This window comes from Poecilia mexicana, unplaced genomic scaffold (assembly GCF_051168715.1).
Source record: "Poecilia mexicana isolate PSO_F unplaced genomic scaffold, ASM5116871v1 scaffold_17, whole genome shotgun sequence".
In the NCBI taxonomy this organism is placed as follows: domain Eukaryota; kingdom Metazoa; phylum Chordata; class Actinopteri; order Cyprinodontiformes; family Poeciliidae; genus Poecilia; species Poecilia mexicana.
The window spans coordinates 30,223,111-30,250,939 of record NW_028263386.1 but is presented as its reverse complement, the minus strand read 5'-3'; the positions used below and the strand labels follow the sequence as shown (position 1 = coordinate 30,250,939).

Here is a 27,829-nt window from a genome sequence, read left to right as displayed (position 1 = left end):
CTGCTTGGTTTGCTTTGCTTTGGGCCGGCCCTGAGCTCAACTCTAACTAAAGTAATTCTGTCAAAAGCAATAAGTACCTTGTGTTTTTCACCATGTAAGTAATTGTTACTTCATAAATATAAGTCATTAGTGCATGTTGTTGTACCTTAGTAAGACTAACTCATTTCTGTAAGTCAGGGTATAGCTAAGACGAGGACTAAAGAGCATGCGTGACAGAAAAGGGGACACGGTCGTGTTGCGATGAGCTCCGGGGTTTCTGCAACGTCACGGACTTTATCTCCTCCCTGCACTTTTATATTCGGTGACGTAAGGCCCAGAAAGTAGTTTAAAAAGCTGGCGAACACCCCGCTGCAACACTGCATCAGGTTCAGCTCACTGGCTGGAGTTCGTCGGAGATAAGTTGGACCTCTGTTCGTGGAACAGCTCGTTTAGAAACACCTGAGGAGAGACCGTTTCATGCGCAGATTTATCAAACACAGACGCAAGTCTCCCGCCTTCTTTTCATCCTTGTTTGGAGAGAAATTGTAGAAAAACTTGTTTTCACTCTGCCAGAGGTAAGACGCAAATATATTTCCTTATTTACAGTCACAATTGTTAGCAACGAGAACTTAGTGGGGTTTTTTTACATACAGTATCAACAAATGAGACAGTGACTTTTATTCACATCATTTAGGCAAATATCTTTAGTCTAATAAATAATTTGATGCCACAGATTATTTATTTCAAGGCAATCATGTGCTCTCAGGTAGAGAGCTTGTTATTGCCTTGAAAATACATAAATAATAATAGCATAGGAAGTTGATAGTTGTTAAATCATCAGTTAATGTATATCAGGTCCGTGCTTTACTTGAGCTGTTTCATGAAATTCATGGCAGAATCAGAGCAGTAATGAAAATAACTGCTGTGATTTTCCGTCCCTAGCCGATGGCTGTAATCGTTCAGTGCAGCTGCCTGTGGATGTTGCTTGCGGGAACATGCGTGTTGCTGGTGGCTGGAACAGACTGCGGGACGGAGTGCGTACGTTGCGTGTACGGTCTGCAAGGACAAGTGTCTGCTTTCTCAACTCAGGTACTGTAGTAATACATTAATTTTATCTTCTAGGGTCAGAGAGAGAGAGTGAGAGAGACAATTTGATCACTTAGTCACTTCAAACATGACATACACAAGAATGGTTTTCTACCTCATTATAAAGAGGTATAAACTGGTGATAGATAGATAGATAGATAGATAGATAGATAGATAGATAGATAGATAGATAGATAGATAGATAGATAGATAGATAGATAGATAGATACTTTATTATGCAAAGGCGGTTCAAATTTTATAGTTATGGCTTCAGAAATTCTGTTCAGTTTTTTTTCCCAACTGTTCTTATTTCCTTATTCTTTCATTCCTTTGTGGCTTATTCTTAAAATTAATTTCGCAACTGTTATTTTTATATAATGTCTATTGTGATATCAATATACATATATTAAACTAATGATACCAGTGTGGAACTAGTTAAGTTTATTTGTATGAACATTTTAGCAATGAAACAGTTCATAGCATTTTACATAATAAAAACATAATACAATAACTAATCATAAGCACCAGACATTACATATTGTCAAATGCCATCATCAAAATTATCAAGGATAATCATTATCAAATATATTCAATGTTATAATAAAAAATTAGTATGTTAATTTTTCTAAGCTACATTTAGAAAAAAACAAAAAACATTAGCCACATAAAACTCTCTATGACATTGTTCTGATACATAGGCAGGTTTTTGTCTTAGTGGTTTCTCTTTTTTATACTTGAACACTCATCTTTTCTTCTCTTTCTCTTTCCACTTTAGTGCATTGTTTTCATTTTTCTCTTCCCAGTTAAAATCTCAGTAAAATACCTGACACGTTTTAAAATAAATACCTTGATGAATGAAAAGGAAGATTGAGTATTCACCATGTCTGTGAGAGGGAGTGAATTACAAACACGGAGTAAAGCTCTCTGCAGAATATAGGGAGGTTAAAAGGGGATATTTATTTGGAAAAGATTTACCATTTACATTTTACTCAGTGGGTTGATGATTAAAACAAATAACTAGCGTATGCACTCATTATTTCTAAACACTGGTGAGTAATCTTCCCTTCTGATGCCTGCTTTCATGTTCGGCATTTCTTTATTAAAAAAAAAACATTATGCTCACATTTTTAAAATAAATCAAATCTTTACTTAAAACATGTATTTGTGAATATCCCAAATGTCATGGTGTAATCCATTCTGATCATTCTTCATATGGTCACTGCCCAATCATGTAAGCATGTAGTGCTTTATTTGGAAAATAAATAATTTATATGTAATTACATGAATAATGTATGACTTCACTGAACATAGATCGTGTTTCTGATTTATAAAAAGTCAGAATCTTTTTACCACCTTTTCCATGCAGGCCCATTTACCACAGGAAACTCCCACCCACAATTTATTTAGTTATCCTGAATTTATTTTCTATATGTTTGCCAGCAGAGGGCACTAATTCATTCTCCTTGGATCTCAGGTAGTAGTGATGAGACATCTGAAGCCAGGCTTTGAGGCGTGTACCTATTAAAAAGGGGGTGTGTCAGATGACTTTGATGCTTGTGTCATATTGCTGAAAACCACATGACTGGCAATGAGCTGGGCTGCACAGTGGTGCAGTTGGCAGCACTGTTGCCTTGCACCAAGAAGGTTCTGGGTTCAATTCCCAGCCCAGGATCTTTCTGCATGGAGTTTGCATGTTCTCCCTGTGCATGCGTGGGTTCTCCAGCTTCCTCCCGCAGTCCAAAAACATGACTGTCAGGTTAATTGGCCTCTCCAAATTCTCCCTAGGTGTGAGTGTTGTTTGTCCTGTCTGCTTCTGTTGCCCTGCGATCTGTCCAGGGTGATCCCGCCTCTCACCCTGAACGTTAGCTGGAGATAGGCACCAGCAACCCTCCTGACCCCACCAAGGGACAAGAGTGTACAGAAAATGGATGACAATGGGCCTCACACTGCATGGGTCATGTGACTGCTTCATTTTGCGTGTCGGTTTTCAAAATAAAAGCGTGAAAAGCCCTGCTGCTTCATGGCTTATTGTATTTAGTTGCACATCAGAGGAGAATATTTGTCTTCAGCAGTGGCTGAAATAAAAGCAACATTGACCAATATATTTGTGTATTAATGATTTAAATGATGGCACTTTTCAAAATGTAATGATTGTTACTGGTTGATTGTTACTGACTCAACTGTTGATCATGATGCATTTTATGACTTTATATTTCTGTGTTTTTATGATGTAAAGCACTTTGAACTGCATTGTTGCTGAAATGTTCTACACAAATAAGCTTGATTGAGAAGGACCCAGCAAGAAGAAAATCTCTGACATCTGGGAATACTTTGAGATGATCATTCACAAGATTCTTAAATGAAAATAATTAACCCCTTCACCTCCAAAATTCTCATCTTCTCGAAATTTCCACTATTAATTTGATCAGTAAAGACATCAGTCTTGCACAGCAGAAATAGACTTAAAGCTGTTGGAAGAGTAAAAATCTGCCCTGGGGATTAAGAATATTAGGGAGCCAACTAGAAATCCAAGAAAAAGATAAGTTTTGAAGAATTTCAGTTTTTCAGGAGGCAAATCAAAACTCAAAATATACTGACCACCCCAACAAGCAATGCACTCCTAATACACTAAACAAATGTCTTTATTGTCAAATCTGTCTGTGACATGAAAGAAAACAGCCACTGACAGTCAACAAATACCAGGATTAGTATGACTACAAATCATTTAATAACTAAACAAGATTACAGATAAATAGGATTTAATTGACTCTTCTGTTACTGAACATGAGTTTGACAAAAACTGTGACAATATTGCATTTACTAATTTTTTAGTAAATGCCTAACTGAGTATGTCTATATGAGTGACAAGGCTGCCACAGTTTCAGCAGCAGATATCATTAGTGAGAAATGAATGAACCACTTCATTTGGGCAAACCAAGGTTCATTAGACCTTTGATTTGCCCAAAGGTCTAATGAACCTTTGGGCAAATCAATGGGCTGGGAAGCTTCATTGCTTCACGAGGCTTCATTTGGTCATCACTATCAGGTAGTATTATGTCCTCATTCAGTTCAATTTTCCTGTTCATTAATTTGGTCTTCATAAGCCTGCATCTATGAAAGCTCAGCACAAATCCTGTCAGGGAAATCAAAGCAATTTTTCTGTTGACAGTTTTAAGTCAAATCCAGTCGTACTCTGAGATTTGCTGTCTTGACAAAGTGCAGCAGCTGGGATTGAGCGGTTGCAGTTAATGCTCCGGTTGTAACATGGAGTGTCATCTTTAAAGACTGTGTGGTGTTTGATTGTAACCTGATGGACAACTTTTTTCAGGAAAAATGGCATTATTACTGAATTATTTTTTTAAAAGACATTTTACTGAGGTTTTTAAAAGCCTCATGAGAACCTCTAGACCAGTGGTTCCCAAACTTTTTCTCCTGGGCCCCTCCAGTAGTTTCCAAACATTTTCTGTCCATCCCAATGTACATCAGGAGGTTGTGTATGTTGTACAATGCCTAATTATTTAGTGTTACTGTGGACAGTTTCAGCAGCAGATATCATTAGTGAGAAATGAATGAACCACTTCATTCATAGCATGCATTTCATACATGCTATGAAATGCATGTATGAGCATTTCATAGCCAGTTTGTGATTTGTTAATTTTATGTAGTTTTATTTTTTCAATGATGGAGTACAAACTCCCAGACTTTCTTGGACAGATTGTGCATTGAGAGATATCTGATCTTGAGTGCTTGGATATATGAAATAAGTCATGTGAGAACGGGAATTAGATTGGAAATTGAAACATAAAACAGTCCTTGTTTTTCAAAGTGTCTCGTCCAGAGGTGTTCAAGTTATACAGTGAATCAATGGGTGGTGTTGTCCTGGTAGATCAAATTGTCAGTCTGTACCACACAAAAATCTGGGAAAAGTCAGTGCCCATCAGATGCAAGAAGCAATAATACACAGGAAAAATGCATTTCTACTGTAATGCTTGTAAAATCCAGCTGTGCTTTGTGCCACACTGAAATTGCTTCAAGGATGTTCATCAAAAATTAGAGATTACACGAAAATACCCAGCAAGCTGATGCTTTGTCAACAGTTTGGTAACTGTGTAATCCGTTTACATTACTACAATAACATGTCAAAGCATTTGAAAGTTCAGTGACACATTGCTGAACTTGTTGAAAACAACATTTAGTATTATATATATTCTCTATTCAGACATGAAAACTGATAAACAAAAAAGTAGACATCCAGTTTAAAAGTTTAAGATCATGTCGAATTAGATATTACATGAGACTCTATGGGACAAGTATAGAAGTTTTCTTCTTATTTTTAGCGACATTTTAATCAAAAAAATGGCACTGGCTAAAATCGAAATCGGCAGGTCAAACTTTTTATAGATCGATAATCTACGATCTGTGAGAAAGCTGCAATCGGTGCACTGACCCATGTAAGATGACGGCTCATGTAAGACAAAACTTTATCCCACTTACTTGAAGGTCTGTGACTTTATCTTGACCAAAACCTCACATTAAAAACAGAGAGCCCTATTTTTAGTGCTTATCCTAAATCCATAAGACTTTGGATTTTTTTTTAAAGAATATCAGTAAAATACAATGACATTCCAATTTCACAAGCTTATGTTTTATTCTCAATAGATTAGTTTGCTACTAATTGTCAACACTAGGACAACTTGATAAGGTTCAAGGGCAGCGGTCCCCAAACTACGGCCCGCGGGCTGGATCCGGGCCGCCTCCACATTTGGTCCGGACCCCTGAACAATACCAGAGAGCATTCAGATTTTTTTTTCATTTATTGTTCCGGTTTATATGTGGATTTTTCTTCAACCACCAAGGGGCTCTTTAGCAGGAAGTGTGTCCTGTTAACTGTGGGTGTTTTGTTTTGCATGGCGCATTGCTGCCATTTGTTGGACTTTTAGGGAACTGCTTGACTTTTATGTTATTTAATCAGTACGGTTGTTTGCTAGCGGTAGAGCAGATGAACGCACGTGTCTGTTTTGAACGCCGCATTCCAGGTCGAGTTCTTCAAAGCAATGCCTGTAAGTAGCAGCTTATACTTCAAAACGAGCCTTTATGTTAACATATGATAAAAGTAACTTGTTTATTGAATTAGTTTTGGAAATACCTGCGGGCGATTTCATTGTGTGCTACGTCATTGCCAACTAGCAGGCTGCTAAGATTTCTCAGGTCGTTACGTAGCATTGCAGCTCATAGCATTCTGAGGTAGTTGTTGTATCAGTTGTACTTCTAATGTATGTATCTGAATGTAAAACACTTCTGTAAGCTGCTCTGAGCTCATCCTGAGTTGTTTGTGTTTTGACAGTTTCACTCCATTCTACATGGAAATAAAGGAAGAACTAATTAATCCTGACTCGTGTGAAAGGAGTTTGGCTGATGGTTAGTTTTGGTACAAGACACCATAGCGAGACCATTACAAAGTGAATCATTGGAAGTCAAAACTGGAAATAAAAGAAGAAAGCGCCCATTAAAACGGAATTAGGTTTTAATAGGGAATTGAAATTTGAAAATGTTGTTGATCAGTTAAATTGCATTGAGGGGTAATGCTATTTAACAGTTTTTTAAATGATACTGGGATCATTATGAGAATTTGAGGTATCGATATTAGGATCCAGTAGATGGCAGTAGTGCAACAATAATGGATGCAAGCTGCCGTTGAAATCTAAAGACGAAGAAGCAGAAGAAGAAGACGCCCATTTTCATTTAGCACATGCTAGTAGCAGACACGAAGGATCAGCACTTTTATTGTTACAGTTACCGTTCATAAACTACTGTAATCAGTTCAGTTAAATCTAAACTTGGCAACTTTTTCTTTTTCAACCGTAATAAATGTGATATTCAATTGACCTGTTATGACTCAGATTTTGGGTGTCTGCCCCCCTCTGCTGCATCACTGTGGAAAACCTGGAGCGGCAGAGATATCTGAGGCTTATATGTGTATGTTTACTGGTTTAAAAAAAAAACTTTGGGTTTGTGGTTTATAGTCCGGTGCGGCTCATAGTTAGGAAAATACGGACAATAATCCTTCCTGGATTTTTTCTGTGAAGAACCCAGAGACGGTTATTTGATTGTGTTTTCTGGAAAACAATACATTTTTACATTTAGGCACTCCTGCAAACGTCACACTTTTTCTGTTACAAACTGACTAGAGAAGGGAAAAGTTATGTGGCCCTCACAGGAAAAAGATTGGGGACCCTTGTTCAAGGGTATCATATTTCACAGGTCATTGAAAAGTTTAAATAAACAAATGCTCATGTGCAGTAAAATTCGGTGTTTCGGTGACCAACACACCAACTCTGACAGATCATCCTTACAATTAGAGCAGCTGTTTAAATTAGCTAATCAACCACCGCTGTGTTCAGATGATCATTTTATAATCCCAAAATAAACATCAAGCCTGAAAACATGAAACTGTTAAGAACTGAACGTGTTGGCCTTTGTATGGGAAACGTTTGCGGATTTTATGGTGTTAAATCCTCATACATATGGTGGAGCTGTTTGTTGCTATGGCAACGAGTCTGCGTGTAGTAGTGAGGTGTGGTCAGGGGAGGCAGGTGAGGCAGAGCCTATGGCTTTAAACCTCTGAGTGCTCGCTTTAGAGTCAGCGAGGTCTGCTGCCTGTCTGCAGCTCCCATTGCATCGCTGGTAAAACTTTAGCTTGTAGCTGAGCTTGAGTTTGAAGTTACATTGCTTCATTTAGCACCAACAAATGAAACGGGGATCTGCTCCATGGTGGAGCCTCAACCCGCGCAGGAATCCGCTGCTGATGAATGGTGGATCCTCCGGTCGGTCTGATTTGATCACCGTCACATCGTTCCAGGTCAAATTTAGATTTTTTTCCTGCATATTTTACAAAATGCCTTTCACTCATTCCTAGTCTTTGAATCTCAGATCATCGAGCCAAAGTTGTGAAAACTTATATTTTCCCATGGCGAAGCGCAAAATGACTAGCTAGTCTTAACACATTAGGCAGTTCCAACACTACGCATGCGCACAGCAGCTTGGAGTCTATCAGTGACAGCTCAGGTCCTGCCAGTTCGGTAGTTATGATTTACTATACATATTTTAGTAAAACGAACTTAAAACAATAAGTGAGCATCACTGGAAAATTTTAATTATTTTGAAGGGATGATGAAAAATTTACGACCTATTACTACCTTTAGTTACTTCTTACTACCTTTTACTGGCCTTAATTTGAGCTCATTTAATTTATTACCTTCTACCGCGTGGAAACCCTGTCAAATGATTTTAACCATAAAAATTATTTTCTTTTGTACATAAATATTATGTTGCCAGTAAGAAATCGTCTATTTCAGATCAGCCTATGTAAATGGTCTCCATTAGGATAAACTATTTTCAGTCATATTTGATCACCACAAAATGCTAAGTAATTTTAAATTATATGATGTGCCTTTAGTGGTGCATGTCTGATGCAAAGGCTAGTTGACACCTTTCTCATATCCAAACTCTGAAGACCGAAGACCGTTGTCAGCAGGTTTATTGGCAATCAAAAGGGTGAAACCGAAAACAAAAGATACAGTAAATATGAGTGTGTGCAGAATAAATGACACTTTTACACTTAGTTTCTGTCAAAAATCTACATGTGTAGATCTAGGCTACCAACACCATATTAAGTAATTTCCCAACTTACCATTAAATTACACAAGAAAACTTATTTGCAATCAAATAGTACATTAGGAAGCTACATCTAGCACAGAAACAATCCTACATAATTATTTTCACAATACATACCGGCAATGTGACCATAAACGAAAGATGTCTGTAGATTAGCACTCGAACCAGACATCACAAAGTGAATGAGGACACCATACTGGCTCCTTGACTGCTCCTGCTGTTCAATAAAGTTTATTTCAAAAAACAAAAGATTGCTAGGTTGCAATTCCTGAAAAGAACACTTGAGGGCAAGCTTTCCTCCCTTTTTGACCTACATAAATTAACTTAATTACTAAAAATATAATACATCCCCTGTTTTTTGCAGGAGTTGAGTTCTGAAAATAACCCGTGATAAGTGAAATCCACGAAGTAGTTACCTTTAGTTTTTACAATTATTATACAGCATAATTAAATACTCTACATTGAAACCAAAGAACAAAACCTGTTTTCAGGTCAGCGGATGTGCGTGTTTATCAATCAGGCCTTAATGTGATCCGGAGTCATGTCATTAAAGCGTCTCCTCCAAGCTGCTTTGCGAGATTAACAGCTGTATCTACGGCAGAGCGATGGATCTCGTCAACCGAGCCTCCGGTCGGGTATTGCGCTGATTCTGGCCAGTTTTTTCCAGCAGGCATTCAAAGTTTTCAGCTTTCATCTCCTGAATGGTCAATCTGTATTTCTTATATTTAAATACCGTAACATTATTGGCACCAGGTAGAGAAGGAGCTCGGAGACTGTTTAGCCAATCAGGACGCAGAAGACAATGCACTGTGAAAAAAACTGCACAAAAAAATCCGCGAAGCAGCGAGACCGTGAAAAGTGAACCGCTTTATAGCAAGGGATCACTGTATATACAACTTCGCAACAGAACACTCCCGGTCTGGCATGAATAAAGTATTTTATCTGTGAAAAACAGACAATCTGCCAAGTGCAAAAGTATGTGAACTCTTTCAGTTGGTAGCTTGTGGCACCTCCTTTTGCAGCCATTACTTCAACCAAACATTTTCACTTACTATAGATGAGTGTCACATCTGCTTTTGGGGATTTTTGTCCACTCCTCCTTGCAGAACTCTTGTTTGTTGAGACAGATTGGAGGGACATAAGGCCCGTTTCAGATCTTGCCACAGCATTTCTATGGGATTGAGATCCAGACGTTGACTGGGCCAATTCAGAGTGTGTCATGTTGGTATTAAGCTTTCTAACCCACATGCAAGAACACAATCAGGAGAGGCAGATAAATGAACAATGATAAATTTATTGGATCCAGAGGAAAGGGAAAAGGGGGAGAATACTTGAGCGGTTGACCAGGTCGTCTTACTGTCAATGAGAGACAAAGGATTAGCGAGGAAAGGTGAGTAATTTCCAGGAGTGAGACAAACTGGTTCATACTTGGTTTGGAGGCGAGTAATTGTGAGCAGAGTGCTGGATAATGGAGCTTCGTTGGAGGGCGGACAGGTTTGTTTGTGGCGGAACGAGCGGAGTTTGACTTGGTCCAGTTGTTTTCTTTCTCCAAATGGGTTCGGGCTCGGACCGACAGATCCTCTAGCGTCCCAAAGGGGAATCCACTGGAGACGGACTGATAATGGGGGAAGGCGAGCACACAAGGAGTGGCGTCTGACTGGTAACACCAGCGGTATCGCGGGAGGACACACGAGGAAGGTAACTCACAACAACGAGGATCATAGGCTCTCACTGAGCCCCTGGGCAGACGGCACACTCAGGGACAACAAGGAGACAACAGGATCACCTGGCGTGGAAAACAACAAGGAGTTAACACAGAGTAGATCACAGAGGGCCTTTTGTTGATAGTCCTGGGAATTGATGGTTCCCTGGATAATATGGAGTCGTCCAGGTCTGGAGGCAGAAAAGCAGGCCCAGACTTTCACATTTCCACCACCATGCTTCACTGTAGGGAGGAGGTACTTTTTTGTAAATGCAGTGTTGACTTTTCTCGAAACATGGCACTTTTGATTGAGGCCAAATAATTCAATTTTGGACTCATCCATCCAGATAATGGACTTCCAGCCTCTGGTTTGTCCAAGTGCTCTCTGGCAAAGTTTAAATGGGCAACTTTGTTCTTTCTTGAGAGCAGAGGTTTCTTTCTAGCAGCTCTCCCATGAATACCATGTCTATTGATGTTTTTGCCTTATTGTAGATGCATGTACATTTATCCCAGACGCTGACAGAGAGGTCTGCAACTCTCTGGAGGTGATGCGTGTGTGGCGACACTAGATGAAAATTCAGATTTTGTGGAAGTTTAATTTTAGTAAATTGCTCAACAACGCCACCCTGGGAATTTCACCCAGAGAATATTACCTCTTGTTTAAGGCACACAGGTTCAGTTATGCATGGATTAAAAACATCTGAGACCATTTCAAAATTATAAAAAAACTTTTATTAAATTCTTTTGAAAATGTTTTTAAAACCAGTTTCTTTTAAAAAATTTAACTAAAGAAATCAAAGGAAATCAAAGAAAATAGAAGAGCTGCAGCAGTTGAGGTTACCGGCCGGAGGGGGCGCTATGGGGACGACATCCACCAAACACAGCAAATCAAAAAAAAACTTTTAACACCAGACGCAGTGAAACAACCCAAACTCCAGAATCACAGCACACAGACGAGGAAGACACCGTCACCACACCAACACCGCCACCGGACCTCAGCAACTGCAAACAAAAACAAACAGTTAAACAATAAAACCATATCAGCCCGACTAAATAAACAAAAGGGCTGTGAACAAAAGTAGAAAAATAAAAATCAGACAATACAAGTTAAAACATTAAGACCAGGCGTGGCCCTGCCACGCCACAGCGGGAGATGAAACGGGCGCGCCGATGCCACACCCCAAACACCGCTCCAATTAGGGCAGATAACGCCGCCACAGTCCAATTTGAGAACAATTGTGCAGAAATCCGGGAGATTTACGTAGCCGGCGCAGAACAAAGCCGAACAGATCCGGGAAACGAACGTAGAGAGAGCAGCAATGGTTCAACTGTGGGGAACCTATAAAAAATTTGTCACCATTTTAAATAAAACAAGAAACTGGAGCTTAGATGAGTGTTAATTTCTTACCTGCTGATCCACAAAACATGCACACACACTTGCAGACCGAGGAAGAGAAGGAACGCAGCGCAGTGGCGTTTTACCTACGATCACACTTCAGTTTAGATTTTCTGACCAAGATCAGCTAAAGTACAGGGAGAGAGAACACCTACCACCAAAACATCAGCGCAACATGCACCAGCCAGCGATTTGTTGCTTTCCACTGCCAGAGTCCACCGGACGCAAGCCACACAGTGGGAGAACAAAGACAACACATGCCTGAATGAACGCCGCAGCTCCCTTATATACACCACGCTCACTTCAAGAACCGGAACTTCTCACCTGGAAACTATTTGTGGGGAATTATGTATATTTCTATACCACTACACGTGGATTAGCATTTACCTGCTTTATTATTTTTCTGGTGCTTCTTTGTGGAAGTTTTGATGGCTGTCCACTTTTGGGCAGAGTTGCAGTGATGCCTAGTGCCCTCCATTTGTAAATGATTTATCTTACAGTGGATGGATGAAGCTGAAATCTTTTGGTGATGTTCTTGTAGCTTTCCCCAGACTGATGGACTGTCACCATCTTCTTCCTGATGTCCTCAGATGTCTCCTTTCCTCTGTGTTGTTGATCTGTTCTTTATGCCTTGACACAACCAACCAAACCACTTTGGTCCTCTCCCTTTAAACCAGTGTGGCCCAAAACCTTTCCCAATGATGTCTCATTTGATTTGTCTGCTTAACTGATTACTTGAGCACTCAGATGTGTTTCACCCGAGTCTTTTACCTAGTTGACTTTACCAGTGCAGCTGTGGTTCATCTACTTTTGCAGATGCTCTGATTCTATTTTTCATTTAGTTTGCTTTCAACTCACACATTTTCCTCAAAATAAGTGAATGGAATTGATGAACATAAACTTGACATTTCATATACAAAATCTGGTAAAGAAAAAATAAGAAAATCATGGTAAAAATAAAGAAAAATCTAAACTACTCAACTAGTTCACAAACTTTCAAGCAGCACTGTAGGTCTTACAAACAACTTTGAAACATCTTCTTTGGCTACCTTCTACTTTACTTGGAAACGCCTTAGTTATGAGTCCAAGAGGCCATTCATTTCTTGGTACTTGACTGTCTTTGAGTATGACGACACTTCCTAAACTCACATTCTGTGGGCTGGATTGCCACTTGCGGCGTGACTGGAGAGTAGTAAGAAACTCTTTCTTCCACTTGTCCCAGAAGATTTTCGACAGGTGCTGCACCTGATGCCACTGGTGTCTGTAAATGTCTGACCAGTGGTGGAGAAAGTACTCAAAAAATTTACTTAAGTAAAAGTACAAATACACAGACAAAAATGTACTATAGTAAAAGTAAAAGTACCACATTAACATTTTTACTTGAGTAAAAGTAAAAATGTACTGGCTTTTAAAAATACTTAAGTATTAAAAGTAAAAGTACTTGCTGAATGCTTTACCTAATCGCTAATATAATATCATTAACTGTACCTATTGTATTTAATTTTAACACATCAGTAATGTGCCCTTTCAATGAAAAATGTCCTAGTTAAAGCATGTTTTTATTGTTTACTCTCTGTAACATAGTTTAGACTTAGATATGTGATTGTATGCATCATGATTTCAGGGATGGAAACATTTCTTCTCCTGTCCTAACATAGCATGAACTTCACTTTTTTGCCAATAGTGGCATGTATTTTGAAAGAAACTCAACTGAAAGGGGATGGAAAGAAGGTGGGTGGGGGAGGATGCAACCAAGAAGTCACATAGCAGTGTTGTAGTCAAAACCACCTAACCTGAGACCAAGTCAAGACCAACACCAGGACCCCATGCTACATGACACAATAAAATTAAGTGCACCTATCAAAATTGGTTCTCAAATTGATCTGAAAGATCCACATTCCCATAAAACACCTAGATATTAAACACTTAGAGCTGAAATAAATTTAAGCAGTATCATTATCAATTCAAACTCTTCTTAATTTTGCTTTGTTTCCATCTCCAATCCACAGAGGTCTCCTACCATCTCTAAAAAGATAACGCCCTGGGCAGTTGTCCATATCAGAAACCACAACTGTCTGCACCATTAAACATAGCAATTAAGGCAATACATTAACGTTAAACAACGCTCAACTATGAACACTGTCGAAGGCAGAACAAGCTATAAGTAACCAAGCAGAAGGAGCAGTTCCCGTCACTGTTCCCACCCTCCTTCGCGCTGCAACGTCTGCCACCATGACAGGTGTCAAACACAATCAAAGAGGAATGAGCATGCTCTGCATTCTTACATTGTTTTATTTATTCGCCAATTAAATATATCTATATATTTTTTAATGAAATAAAATAATAATAGCTACTGCAGTGTACACAGAGCATCACAAGAACAAAGAATGGCTCTCAATGAGGCTTCAGTCCTATAGGACTTAGTAAAGATCCGTTCAGAAGAATCGGATCATTCCTGAGTGTCATATCACTATATAGCAGACTTTGGTCACAGCATTGTCCCATATATGTGACACCTCAAAGATTTTGACATTATTATCAGGGTTGCTATTAACAAGAACCCAAAATACAAGTCATGTTTGTTCATTTCTACTTTATACAACATCATTCTATCCACTCACTGTTCAGCTGACTTCCTGGAGAATCTTCAGTGTAAGAAAGTGAGAAAATGTGTCCAAAACCTGTAACCTTAATTAGTGATAAATAAGACTTAAAATAAGTTTAAGAGTTTAAACTTTTAAGCCCCCGATCAATTCTTAGTGACCAAAATGTGAAAACATGGAAGGTTTTATTAAAACTAGAACCAGTCAGATTAGAAGGAATATGGCTTTGTGTTCTCAGAATAACTTGATCATCAGATGCATCATAATTAAACATATTGAGAAGTTAAAAACAACATATTGTTAATGCACTTCAACTCTGTAAGAACATCAGCCACATTTTTTTAATTAGAAATGTTTCATCATCACATTGAGCTCATATGATCCCTGCTCCAGAAAGGTGAAGGTCTCTGGACATCTTGAAGGTAAACACTGACTGACAGTCAGGAAGACGAACACTGATGAGACATCCTACAACTCAGAGGAGCACGAAGAACCACACTGATGGTCTGCAGCGGCAGTTTACCAACATCTGAAAACACATTGGAATGTATTATGAATGTGCGGTGCCACCATGCTATTCTGATACTTTTAAGTTATTTGCAACACCCTGGCTAAAATTAACACATGTATATTCAGCACTATATTACAAATTTTATAGTAGTTTAATTCAAAAATCATCGTTAGCCCCCCTTACACCACCTGAGCCACATGCTTTCCTCCCGCTGCAAGGCGGAGATCAGCTCCTCCTTGCCACAATCTCAGCATTCCTCCCACTGCACTTTTTCTTGAAGTCTCAGAAAATCACAATCAGGCTATAAATTAATAGCTCAACTCTCTCTTCTTCTTTTGTCTCAGAAAAACAACTCACTTTAGGTCGCATAGTAACACGACATCTGGAGGCAGGTCGCTATACCCCCACCTTTCTAGCAGCTTAGGGCGGCACCCTGCTACAGAGCCAAGTCGGGCCGGTGGAAACACGGTCACTCCGACATGGAGTTGAGCCGAGCCGGGCTGCTAAAGTAGAGCCGGTAGCAAAAATCTATGTGGAAACATTGTTATTGGTGCTGATGTTCTTAGTACCAATTTTATTTAGTGCTGGAGGGCTCCAGCATTAATAAATTTTCTATTCTCTTCATACAACATTGGACCGGCCCTGCATGATGAACTATATGCACTGCACTCTGCATCTCTGATGGATGCAGAAAAACAAATGTGGAGATTTAATTTATGTGGCTGTAGTAGCTCTTCCATTTCGTGTCTATTGAGGTTTTAATAAGCACCACAGAGAATGTTTTGGCTTTCCAGATTTACAGGGCAAGTTTTTGTAGCAACTCTGCCTAACTGTAAGTAAACAAAGCATTTGATATGCCACAGTTTGATGCATTGTGTTGTAAAAACCAAAACAAAACAAAAAACAATCAGTGTTTTGCGTGACATATGAGGCAAGCACGAAATCTCCATGTGCTGAACCACTGGCACTCTAATGCAGCGTCCCACCGAGGAATACGTACATAAACTTTTGCGAACTGCGCTCCAGACAGAGTCATGAGCTGGGCAGCATGTGTGAGATGCCAAAGATTTATGATTCCCACTGCATAACTCACTGTACAGCCAATGCTCAACTCACACTTCTGAAATTGTGACTGTATGTTATATTTGTGGTTTGATGTGGTTAATGAACTATAAAAGAGTAAAATGTTAAAAGAATATTTTAAAAGTTAGTACAGCATAAAATGAACAAAATGTTAAGATTATATTCAAAAAGTTAATGTAAAATGAATAAAATGTATTTAAAAGTTAATAAACCATAGAAAGGATGCAATGTTAACAGATGAAATGAAATGTTAAGAAAATCTTAGAGGTAATGAGTATTTAAGGGTTCAGATTATAAAACAAATACAATGATAAAATTTCAAACCAATAGTGTAAATAAGCATTATAGGCAGTACAATAAAGATATAATGATATTAATAAACTAAAATGAGTATAAAATGCAGTATAATTAAAATGTAATGAGACTAATAAAATCAAATGAGTAAATAAGCATAAAAATGCAGTAAGATTTACTTGTAATGAGATTAATAAAATAAAATCAGATCAGTCTTTGTTATAGCAAGACCTATCAACGTCAAATCAGTTTCTGCATGTGTCCAGATGCAGAGTCGGCACAGCCCGATGGGAAACCCCGACAGAGCCCACGAGGCTTCAGTGTGGCGTTTCAGCTTTAAATTGGTCCACCAATCGTGGAAGGCGCCCACAATCTCACATCCCGGCACACTCAGAAAGGATTGGACTTAATTCTACAACACAAAAAACAACAAAAGCACAATTAATGGATTGTATAATGAATAACAGTAAAGGAAAAATATACTTTTTTTTTTACTAGATACTAGTACTGCTCTTATACGCTAGAAAGCCGGAGTTCCGTGCTCGTCTTTCGATTCCGGGAAATCATCTGATAGGCAGGTGGGGTTCTATCGGTACCACTTCCCTTCTCTATGTTGGAAGTGGTGCACTGTACAGCCAAGGACTCCAGGCAGGGAACACAGCAGCATCCACAGGTGATGAGGAGAACAAGGAAGATTCTTTAAGATGGTGCATCATCTGATTATTAAACATAATGTTCTTTTTTTTAAAAGAAGCTGAAGATCCTTGAAGCTGAAGATCATTGCCTCAAATCTCATGCATATTTCCCCATACTAAGCCAATAGAGCATCAATATATCAATAACATCTGTTATTTAAGTTCTCCTCTTAATAATAGTTAAAGAAATGCTTAAAGCAAGTAACACATAGTACATTTCAACCTTCAAAAAAACATTGCTTGTTTTAAGTGTTAACATATCTTTTGTATTTTAATTAAATTCAATCAAATAGTCCTCATTTAATAAGAAGTAACCAGCTACACTAAAAGCTTGTAAAATATCATCAGTAGTGTGAAAAGTTAATGATCCGTGCTAAATTAAGATCCCTTGTAATATATTCCAGGCATGTAATAAAAGACAACCCTATTTTGTCTCAAACCAAAAACTGTAAATTATGATTATGAGAAATGTTTAGAGATTATTACCTTGGATCAACAATTACACATAGAACTTGAAATTAACAATTTTTACCATACTTTTATCCTTTTTCGATTCTTGTCATACTGGAGGAGAAAAACACATTAGTCAGATGTGAGACAAACGGAGTGATAATCATTCAGGCAAACAAAACATTTCTGTAAACTGCAGAGAGTCCTAACACCCCTCCTGCACTTGTATCGTAAAACTTCTTACACCAGGAGATGGGTTTTAGAGGGGTTTTTAAAACCCAGTCATCAAATAGCAGAGGTCAAAATGCAAAGGCAGTAAACTATGAATGTGCTATAAATAAGCTAAGGTGAGAAAAAGTGGCATCACACAATTCGATAATTCAAGAAAAAACATTAAAAACTACCAAGTTTTGTTGGCAGCCATTTTGTCTCCAACCTGCAGACCGAGGGAAGTCCCAGGGGTGGACCCGGAGCCCAGGCCACATGACCAGAGGTGAAGAATCCAGGACTAACCATGGCAACAGACAAACAGGACCACCTCTGCCATAGGAGACCCTCAGAAATTGTGCCTGGGTCTCGTTCCCCAGCCAGGTGTTTCCTCAGAGATCACAGCCAAACATCCAATGCGAGATCCTGTAAGCTGCAATCCGCCTTCAGGTGACAACAGGAAAAAGCAATCCAACCTCACTTGGAAGAATTGTCCAATAGGTCTTGGCCCTCAAACAGGAGTCCAGCAGAAGATAGCACAATTCATATGTGTAAAATGTGGAGGCCTGAAGCCGAAACTACACGATCCCCCTTTTCTCACCTCCTCACACGGCCCTGAACCCGCAAAACTCTGCCCCCACAGCCCCTGTCGGACCTCAGGAAGCAGCACTGCTAGAGTAAAACAAAGTAAATTAATAAAAAAGAAGTGTATGCCACCTTTTACTCACATAATTATAAATTAAATTTATTTTCGGTAGCTTGTGATGTATATCAAGAGTTGCCTCTATTTTTGTTTTTATTTTCAGCCAGGCTCAGGATCACTGGAGCGGCTCAGATAACGGTCCACTGCCTCAGTCCCTGAGCTCCAAAGAAAAAGGAAAAATAGAAATGCGTTAAGATGATTCACCCTAAGATGTGTCAGAATTAACCGATTATGGAATCAACATCTCTCACAAAATTAAACTCTCACCTACAAAAAAATCATTAAAAATTTAAACAAAATTTAGTATTTCCATCTACGTACACTTTTCAGAAGTTGGTTATTCAAATGCATATGTAAATTAATTATTTAATAATTAATAGAAATATTACTGTTATCCTGACATTTTTCAAAACTGCTTTTATTGTTTTTATTTATGTATTATGTTTTGCTTTAAGAATTCAAAAAATATATTCACATTTTATCTGATTTTTATAGTACTTTTAACCAAGATTTTCTCAATGATAACAACTACATCCAACTGTAACTATGTATAATTAAAAATTAGAACTGATGCAGAAAATGTATCAATAATTTCTATGCAAATAAACATGGCATAGGTATTGATTTAAGCTATTCAATTTTAAATTACCTAATTTAGTAAGAGCTTCTATATCACAGACACCCTATTTTACTCAAGCAGGAAAGCACTGTAAGGGCTCATTAAATAAATTCACAATACACCAAAGTCAAATGAATAAATTCTAAATTCTTGATTAACAAATTCATAATTAACCGTATCTATAAGCCGACTAGGAATTAGGGTCTATTTCTCCTTTACCACCTAAAGGATAACCCTAATTCTAATAATAATAATAAAAATGAAAAGTAAAATAAAAAATTTCAAACTAAATGAGACAGTCTCTTACTCAATAAATTCTATCTAGTTTTAAACCAAAGCTGTAATGTGATTACTCCTGTTCTAACATATTAATTCCCACTTTGAAGTAGTGTAACCAAATTATCTACATTTGAAATAATAAATTGTCTCGAGACAAGAATATGTTGTAACCAATTTAATGAACCTTAATTGAATCTGGAGCTGTTTCATAATCACCCTTTGAATCATGCACCTACTCATATTTATTTACCAATCCTGTACCCTCTTTAGACATTTTAAGGTGACCAATTTTCAAATGAAAAGAAATCATGTTTTTGATAAGATAATAAGAGAAAATTTTTGGTTAGTCCATGATAAAATTCAGGTCTGCTTCAATTGAGAAACCTCAATTTCTCAAATTTCTTTAAGTTTAAATTTGAATCCAACGGCTAAGCAAAATTTCTAAAATTTCAACACATTAAATTTTGTTCATCCTACATACAGTTAATTTTACCACATGTGAAAATAGTGGATTGTGCAGGATTAGTTTGAATACTAATCCAACTAATTGAATGCTAATCTCTCTTGCAGGAGAGACTGTTGTCAGGGAGGAACCACGCCATAAATTATTATTTGAATATTTTTATTGGTTTTCAACAAAGTAGATTACTAACCCAAACATTCAAATCCACACATCCGTTACAGAACATAAAAAAAAAAAAAAAAAAAAAAAAAAGGGAAGGTTGACTTAGTTAGTTTCATGCTGGGTTGCCTGATTGGCTGGAAGTCCCTCAATGTGACACAAGAATGGCCGCCATACTTTGTAAAATTTGTCAGCAGAACCCTGCACAGCATATCTCTGTTGTTCAACTTTGAGATTTGAAAGCATGTCCTTAATCCATTGTTTATAGGAGGGAGGTGCCTCTTTTTTCCATGATAGAAGTATGAGTCAAAGAGCAACCAATGTGGAAAAGGCTACAGCTGAAGCTTGTCGGGTGGACACACAATATGTCCGAGGAACAACCCCAAATATTGCAGAAAGAGGATTCGGCGGAATATTAATATTCCACGATTTCGACAGGGTCTTAAAGATAGCTCTCCAGAAGATCTGCAGTTTTTGGCATTCCCAAAACATATGACCAAGAGTGCCTTTCTCGCTTTTACATCTTGGGCACGCTTCATCCAATCCTGGAAACAACTTTGCAAGTTTACTATTTGACAAATGAAGTCTATGAACCACCTTAAATTGTATTAAACCATGTCTGATACATATTGATGAATCATGAATAAGCCTTGTTGCCTGCTGCCACTCTAACTCAGTTATTCTCAATCTCATCTCCAGCTGCCACTGTTCTTTAATTTTGTCTAATGAGGGTGTAGCCACTGTATGAATTAATGTGTATACCTTCGATGTGGCCCCTCTCTTCTTGGGGTCCACCTCCAGGCACCCATCAATCCAACTGGAGGCTGGAGTCTGGAGCGTCTGTGAGAAGTGTTTTTTAACAAAACTTCGCAACTGCAAATACCTAAAAAAGTTCGAAGAAGGTAGGCCAAATGATTTCTGCAGCTGTTGAAAGGACATAAAATACCCATCTTTGAACAGGTCTCCTACAGTCCTTATCCCTTTATTTGCCCAGGCATGGAAAGCGGAGTCAATTAGAGAAGGTGGAAACAAGGCATTCATTGATATAGGAGCTGCTAGGAGACCTTGTTTTTGTTTGAAATGGATCCTAAGCTGTTCCCAGATCTTAATTACCCCCAAAATAACTGGGTTAATTGTAATTAGTCGTTTATCTAGTGGCAGTGGCGAGCAAACAACTGAGGCCAACGAACCAGATTTACAAGAGTTTTGTTCCATCAGTGACCAAATGGGCACCGCCTCATTTTCTGCTGGCTTAAACCAGAAACAAAGTTTAGAGACATTAGCAGCCCAATAAAAGTGCATATAATTCGGCATGGCCAGTCCCCCCTCCTCCCGTCGCCTCTCTAAAAACTCTTTTCTGATACGAGGAATCTTTTTATTCCAAATGTACATTGAGGTTATCTTGTCTAGCTTTTTAAAAAATGATTTAGGAATAAATATTGGAATTGCCTGAAAAAGGAATAACAATTTAGGCATTATAACCATTTTAACTGAATTTATCCTTCCTGCCAGAGACAGAGGGAGAGATGACCAGTGTTCCATATCCTGCTTAAACTGATTGAAGGCAGTAATAAAGTTATGTTTGAATAGATCTTTATAATTTCTGGTTATGTTAACTCCTAAATACGTGAATTTGTCAGAACTCACTGTAAACGGAAGAGAATTTTGGGGAATCTTGTTCGCTCTATCATTGACAGGAAAAATAAGGCATTTTGATCTATTAATCAAGTATCCCGATATCCTCCCAAATTCCTCAATGCACTTTATAACTTTAGGCATGGATTTGCATGGGTTAGCCAGAAAGAGAAGGAGGTCATCAGCATACAATGAAACAGTGTGGATTTGTCCTGCTCTACTTATTCCCATCACCCCTGGATCATTCCTGAGTGCAACAGCTAGAGGTTCTATGGCTATGTTAAATAGCAGGGGGGATAAGGGGCATCCCTGTCTCGTCCCACGAGAAAGAGGAAAATAACCTGACACGATATTATTTGTCTGAACTGCAGCCAGTGGAGATCTATAAACAAGTTCTATCCATGAACGAAAACACAGCCCAAACCCAAAATGTTCAAGAGCCTTCACCAAGTAGCTATGTTCAATTCTATCAAAAGCTTTGTGAGCATCTAATGACATGATGACCTCTGGCACAATATCTCTGCCTGGTAAATACATTATATTGAACAAACGACGTAGATTACTATAAAGTTGTCTGCCCTTCATGAACCCAGTTTGGTCCTGGTGAATAATCTTGTCTAGCACTTTCTCCAATCTGTCCGCCAGAGTCCTAGTGAGTATTTTATAGTCACAACAGAGTAGGCTTATAGGACGGTAAGATTCGCATATGAGTGGATCTTTATCTTTTTTGAGCAGTACGGATATATTAGCCTGTGTCATTGTAGGTGGAAGAGCCTTCTTTCTAAATGCTTCTGTATAGACGTTACATAGGTGGGGCAAAAGCTTGGCAGAGAAGCATCTGTAAAACTCGATCGGGAAGCCATCAGGGCCTGGAGACTTTCCCGTTCTCATTTTCTGAATTGCCTGGTCAATTTCTACCAGTTGTATGTCCCCTTCAATAGTAGCCCTGTCTGACTCTTGCAACGTAGGCAACCTCAAATGCTTGAAAAAGTTATGTATCATGTTTGGATCTGAACTGACCGAAGAGTATAGTTCTTTATAAAATGACACAAACTGCATATTGATCTTCTTTTGGTCCGTGGTTATCTCCCCTCCCTCCTCTTTGAGAGCTGGAATGGATCTTGCTGCAGTCTTTTGTTTTAGTTGATGACTTAACATCCTACCTGCTCTTTCACCGTGTTCAAAGTGTTGTTGATTCAGGTTTAGCTACATCTCTATCGCTTTTTCATTCATAAGGAGATCAAATTCTGCTTGAAGGAGCGCTCTCTCTTCCCAGCGGATGTCTGAAGCTGCGGATGCTTGACACTGGTCAATAATTTTAAGCCTGTCACTAATTTCAGACATGCGTTGGAACTTATTTTTTCTGTTGTTTGCGCTGTAAGATATAATTTGCCCTCTAATGTATGCCTTAAATGTTTCCCAACGTGTTCCATAGCTAATGTCCGGAGAGCTGTTGGTCCCAAAAAATATATCTATGTGAGTGTTAATGTAATCCACAAATTTTTGTTCTGTCAATAGTCTGGCATTAAACCTCCAGATTTTCCGAGGTGTTATGTGGCCAGTAAAATGCATTTTCATTATAACAGGGCTGTGGTCTGAAATGACTATGGCTTCATAATCAACTGAAGCCACCATATGCATGAGTTTCTGGTCCAATACGAAGTAGTCGATTCTTGAATAGGACTTGTGTGGGGGGGAGAAAAATGAAAACTTTTTCAAGGTTGGATTTTTGACTCTCCAAGGATCAGCTACGCTGTACGTCTGCATGAATAAGTTGATGCAATGAGCTGCTTTGTTGCTCAATTGGCCAGTCCTCTGTATGGGATTTGATCGATCAATAGAAGAGTCCAGAACACAATTAAAATCCCCGCCTATGATTACATTGTGCGAGTCCAAACATGGGAGAAGCGAAAACAAGTTTTTGAAGAATTGCATATCATCCCAATTTGGAGCATAAATATTAGCAAGAACAACGGGAATATTGAATAGATTACCTTGTACAATAATGAAGCGACCATCCCTATCTCTGATGACGGAAGTTTCCTCAAAAGAAACGTCCGTGTGCATAAGGATGGCTACCCCACGGCCTCTAGCGTTAAAGTTAGAGTGATATACCTGGGTGAAACCTCCTCTCTTAAGCCTGTTATGTTCTTTGTTTAACAGATGCGTTTCTTGCAAATATGCTATCTTGGTCTTCAACTTATCAAGATGTATAAATACTTTGTTTCTTTTAATTATATTATTGAGACCCCTCACATTCCAGCTAACCCATGCTGTTCCTGGTTCAAACCTATTGCAAACACTAATATCTCTTTGAATTAATAGAGTTGTAAAGCCATCTTGTATGTTTGTCAAATCTCAGTTCAGCGTCCCATGCAACAAAAGCAGTCAACCATATAAAACAGAGTAAATACACAGAATATAATAATGGATGTGTGGAATTAAACAAACCAAAGAACACAGTCAAAATCCTCAAACTCCATAACTCTTGGAACACAAAAACTGACGTATTCATGACCCCTCTCACGCAGATCCAAATTAAAACATTACATCTCAAGAACAGGAAGGGGGGGAAGGGAGCTCTGTGTGAGCTTCCCACAGGGTCCCGGTATTTACAGTTTCTACACCCGTAAGTGTATCCGCTTCCCATGACAGCCTGGACCCGACTGGATCCCCATTGATTGAAAGAAAGAACAAAACCCTTCAACTGTGTAGCGGTCATGCTCGTCCGGCCAGGGCGGTACTCATTTCCCCAGAGAGAGCTTTGTGGATATGAACTCTTTTGCTTTTAAAGGGTCTTTGAAGCGATGCTCTTCACCCTCCGGGGTGGTGATCCTGAGCGTAGCCGGAAAAAGAAGGCCATACCGGACACGCTCAAGACCCCGCAGGAGAGACCTGACCTCGTTAAAAGCTGCACGTTGTTTACTGACAGCCATAGTATAATCGGGGAGAACCAAAATCTTGTCACCGTCCTTGGTGGTAAGTTGTTTACCCCCTGTTGCTTTCCTCAAAATAGCCTCCTTCTCGTTGAAGTAGTGGCATTTGATCACGATGGCTCGTGGAGGCGCGTCTCCGCCGACTGGTTTGCTGCGCAGAGTGCGGTGTGCCCGGTCCAGGAGTGGAGTCGAAGCAAGCTGTAATGTCTCCTTCAGAAGTTCAGCCACAAAGTCAGACATAAGCTTCCCCTCTTCACGCCCCTCTTTTACACCCACGATACGCAGATTGATCCACGATACGAGGACCTGGAGGACCTGGCCTCCAGGTCCTCGCAGCGAATTTTCAGGGTTGCTAGCTCTTGTTTCATGGCCGATATGTCTACCTCCATAGCATGGATCGAATCAGAGTGGGTCGCAGTAGCAGTCTCAAGTTCCGCAACGCGGCCCATGATGTCATCTATTTTGGATTCCATCCTTCCCAGAGCACATTGTAATTCTTGAAGTTTATCTGTGTGTACCTTTGCCGTAGTTGTTAGCGTGGCCATCAGTTCACCGCGCAGTCCACCAATAGCAGTTAGCACTTCGTCATGGCCGCTAGCATTAGCTTCTTGGGGTTCGACTTGGGGGTTACGCTGTTTGGGCATTTTGCTGGTGTATGCCTACCTTTTTGCTCCCTTAAGTAGTAATGTTCTTAGTCTAATGCAAGACCAGCGCTGAAATTGAGTTATTTTGAGCCAAAATTGAGGGTCCAGTCGGAGCTCAGTTCAACGTGTCCTCACATGGCTCTGCTCAAACCGGAAGTCCGGAACCACGCCATAAATTAACTCTGGCACACAGGCCGCGTCTACAACGAGCAGGCAGTGGAGGACACATCTCAAGTTATCTCCCACAGAGAAACACTAACACTTAAAGAAAACAAACTAACAACGCATAATTAATTGGAATTTAATTAGAATACCATTTAGTTGAAATTAACATGACTTGAACTAGTCTAATTTGTAGTTTTATATTAACAGTATGGGTATTGTCTAAATCAGGTTAAATTTGTAACACTAAGTTAGTCAAACATATAATCAATACTAGTATAAAATTAGAAAATGTCTAGAATGAATGTGTTTCTATTAAAAACTGTTCAGGTATGTTCTATAAGTGTCTTAATTCTTAAAATCTGCGCTTTTATCTAAGAGAATGGAAGAGTTCTGAACCACTTTGCTTACCAGGCTTCATGTCAATTTAAAATTACTGCAGAACAACGAGACAGAGGTCTTTCAGAAAATACCTATATTCTTCCCAAAACCATTTTATCTGTTGAAGAACAGCAAACATACGCTGTCCATGGGACACAGAGACAGAAGCTCCAACATAATAACAAAATGAGTGCACACATACAGACACAACATGACCGCGCGCATACAGATATACGAACCAACAATTTATAATGCCCAAACACCAACCATAACATTTAAACCAAACTGCAATCAACAGAAAAGAATACATTTACACAAAATGTTTGCTCTGCGGCAGCACCTTTCACTCTCAGTCGTTTTTTGTTTTTTTACACACACAATTGCTCCCTGCGCTTTTCATACACACAGTTGATCCCACCACTTTTCACCCGTGAGAATAATGCACACACACAAACTACCCTAATTGGATGCAAAAACTAAATTCCAATGCGGCCACAGTCAAGGTACTGCCTTTCTTCTGTGACTCAGATCAACTTTAATCTTCTTCTATTATCCTCTATTCTAATTCCTATGCGGCCATCAACATTTACATTTCTTCAATGGCACAGATCAGCTGATCTTGTTATAGTTCAGATGCAGCCCTCCTACCAATTGTTGAGGATGGAAAATCCTAACCGATGAATCAAAATTTGTACTGACACATGGAGCATAAAATCAGTCAACAAAATCATTAAGATTTTACTTATTTTATTCACTTTCAGCACTGAAAGTAGCTTTGCTTTTACCATTACATTCCAGAAGAGTTTCTAAAAAAGTCTGCACAGCGTCTGAAGGGACTGCCAGCGTATTTGCTGGCGTATTACGGCGGACTGCCGTATTAGAAGCCTGGCAGTCTGCCAGGCTTCTAATACGCTGGGAGAAACCCTGGTGAAACTTCTAACAGTGTGTTTTCTTTTCTTACAGACATGCTCTCTTGAGTGTGAAGGTGTGATGGACACCCAGAGACTTCGCATGTGCCAGGACTTTTTAACTGAGAGTGACGACAATGTTTCTGTGGATGCTGACCCCCTTCAACAGCCAAGCCAGAAAGCTGTGGATGCAATGATGATTGAGGAGGCTGTCCGTTTACCTAAACATCAAATTGATAAAAAGTATGGTGGTTTCATGAAACGTTATGGAGGTTTCATGTCTCGTCGTTCATCATCTGTCCAGAGGGCACTGAATAACCTGGAGAACAACAATGACGAAGAGGACACCCGACTGGGAATCTTAAAGATCATTGGTGCTACAAAAGATCATGACATTGAGGAAAGTAGGGATGAAATGGAGGCAGTGAAGAGGTATGCAGGCTTCAACCACCATAGTAAAGGGGATGTGATAAAAGGCAGTCTTTTTGAGGCAGTTTTGGGTCATGCTCTTAAAAAGCGCTACGGAGGGTTCATGAGGCGGGTTGGAAGGCCTGAATGGCTTGTGGACAACAGCAAGAATGGTGAAGCTCCAAAAACGTCTGGGGAAAAAGAAAGTGGGCGAAAAAAGAGGTATGGGGGCTTCATGGATTAGGAGCTAAAGTGGTAACCTCTTGTTATGGAAATTTCGTCTATCTTAACATGAAGACACTGAATCAATAAAATGACAGAATTGCACATCTTGTTGTTGTGTAGTTTATTGTCACCTCTGACTACACAGCACTGGTATACAAAAACATTTCGCATCTGCCTACTTTCATATCCTCTTGTATTTACACTGCAGGCCCAGTTCATACATAGTTCAAAAACATAAACCTCAATCTTCTTTTCCTCAGTAAGTGAGTCAACACTCTCAGAGCACAAAGTTTAAAGTGTGACACCACAAACCCCCTTTTAATTCCACAAAAAAATTACCTAAAAGAATGGAAAACCTTAAACAAAATCAATAGCAAAAATAAGTTAAACAATATATGTATATCAAAAGTAACAAAAAAATGTTTGATGATTTAGAGGTCATCACAGGCAATTGTTTTTGCGAGGAGTTTTCCTCTGGTTGTAGCAGACCACATTCAAGCAAAACTTATGTAAAACATAGGTATGACAATTAAGCATACAAAAATCTAACTTGAGACAAATAAATCAACAGTTAAACATTTCTGCTCATTGGTGTCTTCATTTTGTGTGTGTGTACTTTGCATACAG

The 27,829-nt window shown here is 39.0% G+C and overlaps 1 protein-coding gene across 1 annotated transcript; it reads left to right on the top strand.

The window, feature by feature from the left end:
- Positions 1–373: 373 nt before the first annotated feature.
- On the top strand, positions 374–27,304 carry LOC106910740 (proenkephalin-A-like). Its single transcript, XM_088014834.1, has 3 exons — positions 374–554; positions 922–1,068; positions 26,625–27,304. Exons 2-3 carry the CDS (start codon positions 925–927, stop codon positions 27,219–27,221), a joined length of 741 nt encoding a protein of 246 aa, XP_087870960.1. The 5' UTR covers positions 374–554; positions 922–924; the 3' UTR covers positions 27,222–27,304.
- The last annotated feature ends 525 nt before the right edge of the window (positions 27,305–27,829 follow it).

What these genes read in the sequence shown, in the direction of transcription:
- LOC106910740 (XM_088014834.1), top strand. Translation starts at nt 925, where the DNA reads ATGGCTGTAATCGTTCAGTGCAGCTGCCTGTGGATGTTGCTTGCGGGA. An exon ending in TGTCTGCTTTCTCAACTCAG is followed by an intron (nt 1,069 to 26,624) that starts GTACTGTAGTAA and finishes CTTTTCTTACAG; the next exon opens with ACATGCTCTCTTGAGTGTGA.